This window comes from Capsicum annuum, chromosome 12 (genome assembly GCF_002878395.1).
Source record: "Capsicum annuum cultivar UCD-10X-F1 chromosome 12, UCD10Xv1.1, whole genome shotgun sequence".
NCBI lineage: Eukaryota > Viridiplantae > Streptophyta > Magnoliopsida > Solanales > Solanaceae > Capsicum > Capsicum annuum.
In genome coordinates, this window is record NC_061122.1 from 24,568,179 (window position 1) to 24,580,813 (window position 12,635).

The window sequence follows — 12,635 nt, forward strand, 5'->3', positions numbered from 1 at the left end:
AGTGAATGGTTACAAGAAACTTATTTCTTCATTCTACCATCACTAACTATTGTAATTAAAGACTCATAAACCAAAATGAAATTGGAGTTAGGATGCAAAGAGCAGCCATGCAAAACGTGAAGTGTGTCCAGTTAATGCACTTAAAGGAAGAGAAATATTGCTGCACCATGCAGCATTCAACATATGGGAGTAATATCACATAAAGGTAGCAAAAAAGAAAACTCCCACATTGTAATATATTAATAGGCACGTTCTACCATTGCCAAAATGTAACTTAAAAGCACTTAAGATGCTTAAAGTCACTGACTGCCATGCAACATAATAATATTAAAATGTCAAAATAACATCAGGTTTAATAAATAAATTCTCCATCTTTACATACTCAAAAGATATTAAACTTAATTATTATATTCATCTTTATTATTTACACAAATATCCTATTTAGTGTATTTATCTCATTAAAGCGAGGTACATGTGCAAGACACGTATACCTAAACTAGTATATTTAAAAGTTCATCCTTCCTCGTACCAACTACTATGAGGGAAAACGAGGAATCTTCCTCCTGCTTACTGGATTATATTTTACTTTCTCCTTTATATTTTACTTGAGTTTTTATTAAAATAAATATTTTATTTTACTTGTTCATCTTAATAAATCAAGTAAAATAAACATCTAACTAATATTTCCTAAAAAGGCGTGTCATATTAATAGGGGAATAATATGAATCGGAGTGATATTATGATTTCTTTTTTGTGGGGCTCTTTACCTTCTAGATTCCACATGATTTCATGTTTCCCAATCTTATTTTATCATGCTGGATGCTACCTTTTTTGTGTATATATAAAGGCTATTCCCTCTTCAGTTCTCCCAGCAAAACCATATTGTGAGTTTTGTTAAGTATCAACTGCAATTTGTCTACTCTTTCTTGATTTTCTTACTTGAAGTTGTCAACTTTTCTTCAAAATTTCAATTAGTATGACTGGTTTAGTAGCAGAGAAGAAAAATGTAGTAGTGATTGGTGGTGGAGTTGCTGGCTCTCTTGTAGCCAAATCACTTCAAAATGAGGCCACTGTCTTCCTCATTGATGAGTAATAAGAATTTCTCTTTTTACTTTTTTCCTCTCATTCTTTATTGATTTTATTCCCTTGTGGCTAAATCAATGAGAATATGCTAAGTTCTTACTCTTGTTATAGTTTAAGTGTCTTACTTTTCTTTTTGATCTGTTCCCTAGACAGTGTCTCTTTTGATTTTTAGTAAGTTTTTCGAATCCAACATTCTGCATTGCAAGTTTACTTTGCTTTTTGATCTGTCCCAGAAAGAGTGTCTCTTTCTAATATTTAGTAAGTTTTTCAATTCCTTACATTCTATATGGCAAGTTTAAGATCACTAGATTAAAGTCTTCTTTTGTTTCGTGCCAAGTCAAAGTAAGACACTTAGATTGAAATGGAGGGAGTAACTTTTATACATTTACTGATTGATTCCTTTATATTCTTGATTTATCATGGCTACTTATTTGCATTGTCTTATTGATTTATTGTGTTTTATGTATGAAATGTGAACAGGAAAGAATATTTTGAGATTACTTGGGCAAGTTTAAGGTCTATGGTTGAACCTGAATTCGCTAAAAGATCTGTCATTTCGCACTCTGAATACCTTCCTCACGCGAAAATCGTCACATCAGCTGCAGTTAACATCACACACTGATGTTTTCACAGCCCAAGGCAGTCGAATTCGATATGACTGTCTTCTTGTTGCCACTGGTCATACAAAAAATAGTGCTTGGACAAAAACTGAGAAAATTAGTCAATACCAAACCGGTAACAATGAAGTGCTTGAGAACACACGCAAAATAGCTTTCAAAATTTGAGGCAGAAGTCTCTAATAAGAACACTGTACTATATGTTAAAGGTGTTTAATTGGAAGAGGCCATAATTCAAGTGTCAGTGGAATTTACTGTCAAGCTTAAGGGCTATCGATGTATTCAGCCTATAAACTGTTGCTTAACTATGGGTTTTTTTTCTTGATTTACAGACTATGAAAAGATTAAGTCTGCAAAGTCCATATTAATAGTGGGAGGAGGTCCAACAGGATGATGAACGAGTCCAATGAGCGGCTTGGTGAATATATCAACAAGCTGAGAACCTGAGGGAACATGTTCCAAGGTAATCAATCCGTTAGACAACTTAGTGCGAATAAAGTGACAGTCCACTTCGATATGCTTAGTCCGCTCATGAAACACAGGGTTCCGAGCTATGTGAATAGCAGCTTGGTTGTCACAAAATACTGGAACAGGAACTGAAATAGTGATGCCCAAATCAGCAAGCAAACGCAACAACCAGACCAATTCGGCCACAACTTTTCTAATGTACCTATACTCGGCCTCGACAGAAGAAAGAGATACAACCGGCTGTTTCTTAGCCTTCCAGGTGAGCAAAGAACCACCCATGAGAACACAAAAGCCAGTAACAGAGCGACGAGTGTTGGGGCATGCTGCCCAGTCACTGTCACAAAATGCAGTAATAGAAAAATCAGGGGAATTAGAGAAAAATACACCCAAAGTAGAAGTCCCTTTCAAATAGCATAACAAATATAATGCAGCCTACATATGAGAATCTGAAGGTGTTTGAAGAAACTGACTTAAATGCTGAACTGCAAACGATAAGTCAGGCCTCGTATGAGTGAGAAAATTAAGCTTCCCCACTAAACTGCGATAAGCCTCGGGATTGGGTAATGGGATACCCATGTATGCCTTCAATTTAATAGAAAAATCAAGAGGACAATCAACTGGAGAAATCACATCACATTGAAACTCATGTAGTAGATCAGTAATGAACTTCTTCTGATGAAGAAGCAAACCATTATCAGAATAGTGAACCTCAATTCCCACGAAATAACTCAAAATACCCAGATCTTTGATGTGAAATTGAGAGTCAAGAAAAGACTTAAGGGCAGAAATTTCATCAAGATCATCACCAGAAAAAATTATATCATCAACGTAAACCGCAATAAGCACAATAAAAGAGGTAGACTTCTTAATAAATAAAGAATGATCATTAAGGGAGTGAGCATAACCCCTGGAATAAAGTGCGTGTGAAAATTTAGCATACCACTGTCGAGAGGATTGTCGAAACCCATAAAGAGACTTTTGAAGATGACAAACCAAAGAGGAAGAGCCAGCTGGACAGTCAACAGTCAGACCAGGTAGGAGTTTCATATGTACTTCCTCATCCAAGTCACCATGCAAAAATGCATTGTTGACATCGAGTTGGAACAAAGGCCAACCCTTTTTTACAGCCACAACAATAAGGCATTTAACAGTAGAAAACTTGACGACAGGTGAGAAGGTTTCATTAAAATCAACCCCTTCCACTTGGGTGTCATCTATAACAACCAAACGAGCTGTAAAACTCTCAACAGAACCATCGACCTTGTATTTTACTTTATAAACCCACTTACAACCAATGGGTTTCCTTCCTGGAGGTAACGGGACAATGGACCATATGTTCTTGGCCTGAAGGGCTTCAAATTCCTTAGTTATGGCATCCTACCAAGCAGGGATGCAAACAGCCTGCTTGTAGGATTGTGGTTTAGGTGCAGCATTGTTAGGAAAGTGACTAGGGCACGTGGAAGATAGACTACATCTACAAATAGAAGGGAAAGATCATATACAAACTGCTGAAGATGGGCCAGGGTAGTGTGTGATCTGGTGGATCTTCTGGGAGGGGTAGGAGCAGCAACAGAAGGAGAAATAGTGGAAACAGGTGGAGATGAAGAGATTAAATGAGGTTCAAATGGAGGATATGTGACAGGAGAGGAAGAGGGAGGATTGAAGGATGTAAGGTCATGAAATGGAAAAGAAAATTCATGGAATACTACATCTCTAGATATAATGGTGAGGTGAGTCTTGAGGTTATAGAGTTTGTAACCTTTTTTGGTCAAGGGATAACCAATAAATACACAAGAATCAGCTCGAGGCTGAAATTTATCCCTGTGACACTTTTGAATAGTGGAAAAGCATAGACAACTGAAAGACTTTAAGTGAGAATAAGAAGGAATGTGACCATGTAGCAATTCAAAAGGATTTTTATTATTTAGTATAGAAGAGGGAAACCAATTAATAAGATAGGTGGCAATCAAGACACAATCACCCCAAAATCTTAAAGGTAATTTTGATTGGAATAATAAAGCCCTTGAAGTCTCAAGGAGGTGTCTATGTTTTCTTTCTACGACACCATTTTGCTGTGGAGTATGAGGACATGAAGTTTGATGAATGATACCATTCTCAGAAAAGAATTGAAAAGCAAAATTGCTTGAACCAAGTTCCCGCGCATTATCACTTCTAACAGTAAGAACAGAGGCATTAAATTGGGTGCGAACCATGGAAAAGAAAGATTTGACCAAAGGAAAAACATTGCTTTTGGACCCTAAAAGGTGAGTCCATGTGTCCCTAGTGTAGTCATCGACTATAGTAAGGAAATACTTACAGTTAGAATATGTAGGGGGTATTATAAGGACCCGGAGTGTCTATATGAATGAGTTGGAAAGGATGACATGTTTTGATAGAGCTATCAGGAAAGAGAAGTCTGGATTGCCTAGCTAAAGGATAAATAGTACAAGAAAAAGACTGTTTAGAAGAAAATTTACATGGAATAGAAGCAATTTATTCATTCTTGCAAAGGGCATGTGACCCAAACGGTTATTCCATAAAAATTCTTCATTATGTAATAGATTGAAATCACTAAAATGGAAAACAATAGAGGGAATTAAAATGTCAGGAGAATAATTAGCAAAAAAACTAGAAGAAATACGGGCAACAAATGAATCAGGATCAGCAGAAGCAGAATCTGGACTATGAGGTACTGAAGACTGTATCAATTTGTAAAGGTTATGCTCCAATCTACCAAGCTCCACTGGCCTCTTTATTGAAGGGGTCTGGATAAAACAAGAGAGTTTGGTAAAGAGTACAAAACAATTTAATTGAGTAATGATCTTTGAAACAGACACAAGATTATACTGGAAACTAGGTATATAAAGGACATGATGAAGGGTTAAAGAGAGAAAATAAATAGAGCCCGTGCAAGTCACCTTCACTTTGTAACCATTAGGAAGGGTAACCAGGTAAGGTGTTACTAAAGGCTAAATATTGAATAATAAGTCCTTATTTGAGGTCATGTGATCAGTAACACTAGAGTCAATAATCCAAATGCTTCTATCTACCTTACTAATCATGCAAGCACCTGAAGAAACCATAGACGCTATTGAAACAGGTGAAAAATGCATACCAACAAAACCAGTAGAAACCATAAGACTAGAAGGTTGATCTGAAATCTTGAAATTCTATAGTAGACTTAGAGCTTGGCTATGCTGCCCCTTGGATAACCCATCAAATGAGAGATCATTAGGACTATCAAGGGAATGAGCAACAGAAGAAGTGGTCAGTCCAGAAGACTCTTGAATCTCAGCAGAAGCAACCACTCGCTTACCCTTAAAATTAGGATTGGAAGGCTTTAATTCAGCAGGATACCCAAACAGTTTATGACACTTTTCAATGACATATCCACTCCTTTTGCAATATTTGCAAAACAAGGAAGATTTATCTTGATCAAAGTTGATTCGAGGAGCAAAATATTTATAGGGATAACCACTTTGAGGTTTGGGTGAAATAGGATAAGAGTTGTGGGTCTTATTAGATGGAAAATATGGTCCAGGTTTGCGATTATGAGACACTTGAAAAGAGGCAGATTCTGTGGGAAATTGAGCAGGAGATATTACTTGTCTCTGCCTTTCATCTTGCAGGAGGATGTTATATGCCGAATCAAGAGAGGGGAATGGTTGTGCCATAAGAAGGTTACTTCGCACTCTAATATATGCCTCATTCTGCCCCATGAGGAACTAGTAAACCTTATTTTCTTCATCTTTCTTTTGAAGATTAGGCTTTGCAGCACATGTGGAGGTATTGATATAAGATGTAGAAATAAACCTAAGCTCATCCCATAATATCTTAAGTTTGTTAAAATAAGAGGTAATGTCTAAAGATCCCTGACTAGTGGAAGCTAATTCTTTCTTAAATTCAAACACCTTAGTGCCACTGACCAAATCATACCGCTTATTCAATTGACTCTAAATACTCTCAGCTGTGTTAGAGTTTTGCACACTTTCTTCTATATCAGGAGATAAAGAATTGGTCAACCATGATATGACCATATTATTGCATCTAACCCAGACCCTAGCACGAGATGTACCTTCAGCAGGTCTGGTATATGAACCATCAATAAAAACTATTTTGTTTCTAGCAGATAAAGACACAATCATATTTCTCTTCCATCCTCTAAAACTAATCCCTGAAAAAGGGATGATAACTAGGGATATTCCAGGCACATCGGAGGAGGAGAGATATAGAGGGTCAGAATAATCAATGGGAACGGGGGTTGAAGCACCCAAAGAACTACTTGTGTTCACCATGCGAGCGAAAAATAATAAAAAATGCAGAGAACACTGTCGATTTCAACACAACAAAGGAAAATGTCACAGAGATGAGCGAGAACAAGAAAAATTACCCCCCGTTTTTACAACTAAAAATGGCAACAACCTTGGTATAACAAGGAAAATACAATACGAAACAACCACGGCAAAAAATTATGCACAGGAGATCAAACTTCGATGAACTGGAAATTCGCCGTCGATCGAGAAGAGTACCATGAAATACCACGAGGGTACCATCGGAAGGTGGAGAATCAACCAAAGGTCACGGATCGCTCTGATACCATGTCAATGTATAGCATTTATCACAAGATAGATCAATAACCAAGCTCTGCCATGGAACTTTAGAGAGATAAAATGAAGGTCTTAACTTGGAACTAAATATTATATTCTGTGTCTAGAAGGATCTAATTTATCCTTTATATTCAAGAGTGGGCCAAACAACCCGAAAAATATAAATTGGGCTATTGCTTTACTACTAGCCCAAAAGAATGAAATAAAGTGACCTAATTATATACACATACAAAAACAATAATGTATTTACAATACACATGTAACTAAGCTAAGCAACTAAGTAACGCCAACACACAGGGGATCAAAATTGTTGGAATTCATCGGAGAGAGTGCTAACAGAAAGACTATGAATTGGCTTACTTCAAATAATGTTGAAGTCATCTTAGAACAATCTTTTGATTTAAACTCTTCATCATATGGTGTTTATCGAACATCAGGTGGAGAAACTATAGTTGCTGATTGCCATTTTATTTGCATTGGAAAATCAATTGGTTCATCTCTTGAAGGATAGTTTGGATACCCAAGGAAGGCTAATGGTTAATTCAAATTTGAGGGTCAAAAGTCACAATAATATTTTTGGTATTGGGGATATCTCTGATATTCCAGTAAGTAAATGAATCTTTTCTCACCTTCTTAAACCTTCTTATTACATCAGATTTGTTCTTAATTCTGGTGAAATGCAGGAACTTAACAAGGATATTTGGCTCAAAGTCATGCAAAGATAGCTGCCAAGAACATCGCATTGTTGGCAAAGGGAGCAAAAGATGAGAAATTGGTTATATATAAGCCAGCAACTAAGGCACTTGCCATAGTTTCTCTTGGGAGAAAAAAAGCAGTGGCTCAATTCCCTTGTTTCTCTATTGCTGGACGAGTCCTAGGCATGATAAAATCTAGGTATTTATTTGTTGGGAATACGCGGAAGGGACTCGGTCTACAACCTAATTAATGTTTAGTTGTCTCATTTCTATTGATATACAGATCTATTACAGGTCGCTAGATGAGTTGGTGTGTTGAGTTTGATAATTTCTCTTAATAAATTATGTATCCAGTTAGAAAGGTTATTCTAACTGATCATTTGTTTCCCCTTTTTTATTTTGTTTTCAATGTTATACTAAAGTTGTCTCATTTATTCTTCTATATTATAAGTCGTATTACTCTTGCAGTTTCTTGTCCTTTGATTGTGGCCACTATCTGTTCTTTTTTGTCCCTCGATTACTGTATTATCTTCTTGTTATAATTGTTTAGGATGTTTTGGTAGGTTGTCTATAGTATTTTTCCATAGTTTTGTCATTTCCATACTTCTTTTTCTATATTGCTTCAGACTATTTTCCTTGAGTCAAGGATCTACCTGAAACAACTTCTTTGCCTCAAGGTAGTGGTAGTTTGCGTACACTCTATCCTCTCAAACCTCATATGGTGATCTTATATGGTGATAAGGCATATGGAAAAGATAGGAAAAAGGAGAATCAGATTTCGTTTCGTCTTTTATTTTTCCTTTTCTGTTTAGGTGACTAGAGAGGTCAAAAGAAATTCTTAGCTTGGTTATATTAGCCTCACAGTTTACTGGATGTTATTTGTAGAAAACAATATATTGATGTAGGCTCTTTACTTTTGGTACCCGAAGTGTATGCTGGGACTTAAATCACGACATCATTAAGTTGTTACCTCTGAAATCAATTTCGTCTGAGAGAAGGATAACTTACCAAGGTATGAGTGATTTATCTTGAAAGAATACAAACATACCTAGTATGATGTCTCAAGAGTGATATGAAGAGGATAAGGTGTATGTATGCCTTTATGGGATAGAGGGGCTGTTTCCAATTGATATTAGGTCAAAAATATCTCTCTACTTTAATTAATTGGCTAAGTTTGTCCTTCGTTACATTATGTGGCTATATTTACCCCTCCTATTATACTATGAAACTATTTTTACTCCTCCCGTTCATAAACTTAATGAAAATACCCTACTTTTAACCGTGATCCAGCATGACAAGGTGAAAGAAACTTTTGATTAATTTATACACCGTTATCTTCTGATTGGATGATATACATAGTTATCTATAATTCTATATTTATTATTATTTCTTTAAGTATTATTTTTTAATTTCAGATTTTTTACTTTTTTTCTTTTCTTCTTCAGTTTTTCTTTCTTTTCTTCTTCTGGTCATCAGTGTAACTATGCCATTTTGTCTTCTTCTTATTTCGTTATCTCAATCTACAATTTCGACTATCCACTCCTCATCTTCATCACTTTTCACATATTTACTCTCTCAACTTTCAAACCCACTTTACATTTGAGAAAACAATCAATTTCTTTATATCTAAATTTCAGGAAGATAAACCCAAATATTAATTTTCCAAAAACAAGCATTGCAAGGTATGGGTTCATCAATGTATTGAAGAGGAACAAGAGTGATGAATAACTTCTTTGTCGTTCATGTAGTTAAATCTATAACAGAGTATGAATTGAAGTTCTTTCCTTTCCTAAGCTATTGAACAGTTCAAGAATATATCACCTCAAAATAGGATATTCTATTTATATTTTTGTTAAAAACGAGCTCATTTGATAACACCATTGTTGAAAAGAACATCTCATTCTTGAAGCTCATCCATGTCTATAGAGAGAACAAAATTATTCCACAAATTTGGATTCAATTTGTGGTTTAAAGCAAGAAAGAGGACGGAAGTGGAGAACACATCATTACTGGGCTGGAAAATTCAAAACAACAACAATAATGTTAATGAAATAGAGTGATGGAGTAGGTGGGTTCTAGTGTATTAAAAATTATAGTTATTTGAGAGATTTTAAGTTAATTAGGGATTGATTTATAAAACAATATATGAAAAATCAAAAGAAATAAAATTATTATAAACAAGAATTAGTGCATTTCTAAATAGTGAGATTTGATGGTGAGGTGGCATGCTCATGCACTTCACTCAAATAATAGGCTATGTAGAATTTTAAAGAGTCATGATGGACAATTGTTTAAAATAAGGGTATATTTGTTAAGTTGATTAATGGGAGGGGTAAAAATAGTGACATAGTATGACAGGAGGGGTAAATATAGACACATAGTTTAATGAAGGGCGAAGTGACAATTAACTAAAGTACAGGGATATTTTTGATCATTTTTTCAATTTTCAAAGTAGGATTACAAGAAAAATATGACATCACAATAACAACATATAAATAAAATGAAACAACAATTGAAAGAGTAGTAACAAAGCAAACTTTTCATAAAATGAAGCAACAAATGGAAGGGTAGTAGCAAAGCAAACTTTCCGTTGTTCATTAAACCAAGCTTAAGATTGTACTTAATCAGGGTATGCATAACTTGTGATCAACTCTTGTTCCTTATTTTACAAAGCGTGAAAAGATAAAGGCTGAACTCCATGTTAATAGTCAGAGGCGGGCTAACAGGTGTGGAACCGACTGCTGAAATTGCTGTGGATTTTCCTACCAAAAAGGTAAGACTGGTGCACAGGGGATCAAGATTGTTGGAATTTATAGGAGAAAGCGCTATCAACAAGGCACTGAATTGGCTTACTTCAAATAAGGTTGAGGTCATATTGGGGTAATCTGTCAATGTAAACTCTCCATCAGATGGTGTTTATAGATCTGGTGGAGAAACTACAGTCGCTGATTGCCATTTTCTTTGCAACTGTACACCATTTGGTTCAGCATGGCTAAAAGAGACTATCTTGAAGGATAATGGTTGTGGAAGGGTAATGGTTGATCCAAGTTTGAGGATCAATGGACGCAATAATATCTTTGCTATTGGGGACATCACTGATGTTTCGGTAAGTCAATTGTACCTTTTTTAGTCTCTTATAGATTCTCATTCCTTACGCTTATTGTCGTCACTATAAACTTTTAAATGTTAGCCTCCCTCCCCCATGATGAATATGAAAATGTACATTCAATAAAGAATTTTGAAGAACTTCTCTATCTATGAATCTTCTCGTCCCAGTTCCTGTTTTTCATATTCAAGCATGGGTCTGAAACTTATGATTACTTTGTTTTGGAGATTGGTTGTAGTAATTAATAAGCAATTACTTGGAAAGCTCTTTTTATGCTATATGTCCACTTTTTGTATGTTGTACATAGAGCTAGCAAGATCTATTTCTGTACAATGTAAATGCTACTTAAGAACTTGAATAGAAACTTCAGGAAACATGATAGAAGTGTTGTCATCTCCAAGGGTGATGCTACCCTCGTCCCAGGGGTTTTACCAGATATCATACTGTATAGAGAGTTCAGATTTTCAGTTTTGTAGGTGTATATATCATCGTTGAGTTGAGACCTCTCGACACAAGATGAAAGCTAAGCACAGTGGTTAGGATATTGCAAAATTTTCCCGTATTCTATCATGGCTAGGGGCATAATTATAATTTTTGACACCTTTAATGCAAATCTTTTAACACCTCTGGTCATCTCTATTGCATCAGTATAAACTTTAACTGGTTGCTAAGATGGATAAAGAGAGTGATACAAGAAATAAAAACTGGAGCTTGATAGTTAGATAATAGAGAATGACATATCAACAATTAGTTAGACTGATACATCAACAATTAGTTAGGCTCAATTTGGTGGGAAAGTTAGTTAAGGCAGTTGAGTCAGAATTGTTATAGATTATATTCCTTTATAAATCTTGTATAACCCTTTAATAATATTCATTAAGAAATTATAATTCAGTTGCTTAACTGCTCTTCACTTTCTATTTCCATTTCTTATCTCTCATCATATTTGGTTAATTCACTCGAGATCATCCATTGAACTCCTGGTTATGACATAGAATTTCTCGAATCTACAATAATTCTTGAGATTTTGCTATTAGTGGTATCAGAGCCAGTCGTTTATTGGCATTATTGACGAAGGGTGCTTAATCAAATAGGGATCCCAACAATTATTTACCTGTTGTAGATGTAGGAGAATTATGGGATATGATGCAACAATTGATAACTTAAGTTGCCTCACTAGCAGGGAAGGTCTCTTCATTAGAAAAACTAGATCAAACAATGATTGAGTTGAAGAACTAGTTGTCAGCTGGGGAAAATCAAAGATCGAAAACACCATTAAAAAAGGATAATAATCCATCTAGGGTTGAGCAATTTGCAAAAAAGGGAATAAGGGGTAAGAAAAGCCTTAATAATTACTATTCCTACCACTCGAATTTCAGTAGGTGGTCCAGAATAGAGTTTTGAAGGTTTAACAGGATGACCTACGATCATGGTTGTTCAATTGAACAATTTTTTTCTAAAGAAAATATACAAGCAAAAGAAAAAGTTGGAGTAGCTGCTTTACAGTTGGAGGGTGAAGCCATTTAGTGTCTTTTGACTTTTATGAGATACAAACAATATCTCCAACCTGCATCATGGAGTGAGTATGCTCTAGCCATGGTGGAGAGATTTGGTACTGATTTTGATGATACTATGGAGGAAATTAAGAGGTGAAATAAGTTGGAAGTGTAAGAGAATACTAGAGGATATTTGAGATGTACTTAATTAGGGTGAATCTATCCGAGGATAAAGCAATCAATTTTTACACTGGGGGCTAATACCTGAGTTGAATATTGCAGTAAAAATAACCAACCCCACCACATTGTCTCAAGCTTATAAGATTGTTAGAATGGAAGAAGCCTATCTTGTTGTTGTTAGACAACCTTTCTTCTTCTGCTGCAATTGAATTACTACATCAGAATAGGGGATTGAGATCAAAGGAACCATAGGAAATCTATCTTGCCTACTCCAAGAAAGGGGTTCAATCAATTGAAGTATTTTCATAGGAAAATATTAACCCCTAAAAAGATGAATGAGAAGAGGGTAAAATGACTATGCTTTTTCACTGGACATAAATGCA

The 12,635-nt window shown here is 35.4% G+C and overlaps 1 protein-coding gene and 1 pseudogene across 1 annotated transcript; both read left to right on the plus strand.

Annotated features, from left to right (window-relative positions):
- The first annotated feature begins 976 nt into the window (after positions 1 to 976).
- Positions 977 to 7,721, plus strand: LOC124885219 (annotated as a pseudogene).
- A 2,447-nt stretch (positions 7,722 to 10,168) lies between these two features.
- On the plus strand, positions 10,169 to 10,821 carry LOC107854653. The gene is made up of 3 exons (XM_047401523.1): positions 10,169 to 10,350; positions 10,393 to 10,576; positions 10,747 to 10,821. The coding sequence occupies exons 1-3, from the start codon at positions 10,169 to 10,171 to the stop codon at positions 10,819 to 10,821; spliced, it is 441 nt and encodes a 146-aa protein (XP_047257479.1).
- The last annotated feature ends 1,814 nt before the right edge of the window (positions 10,822 to 12,635 follow it).

What these genes read in the sequence shown, in the direction of transcription:
- LOC107854653 (XM_047401523.1), top strand. Translation starts at nt 10,169, where the DNA reads ATGTTAATAGTCAGAGGCGGGCTAACAGGTGTGGAACCGACTGCTGAA. An exon ending in AAGGTTGAGGTCATATTGGG is followed by an intron (nt 10,351 to 10,392) that starts GTAATCTGTCAA and finishes TGGTGTTTATAG; the next exon opens with ATCTGGTGGAGAAACTACAG. An exon ending in GGGACATCACTGATGTTTCG is followed by an intron (nt 10,577 to 10,746) that starts GTAAGTCAATTG and finishes TTCTCGTCCCAG; the next exon opens with TTCCTGTTTTTCATATTCAA.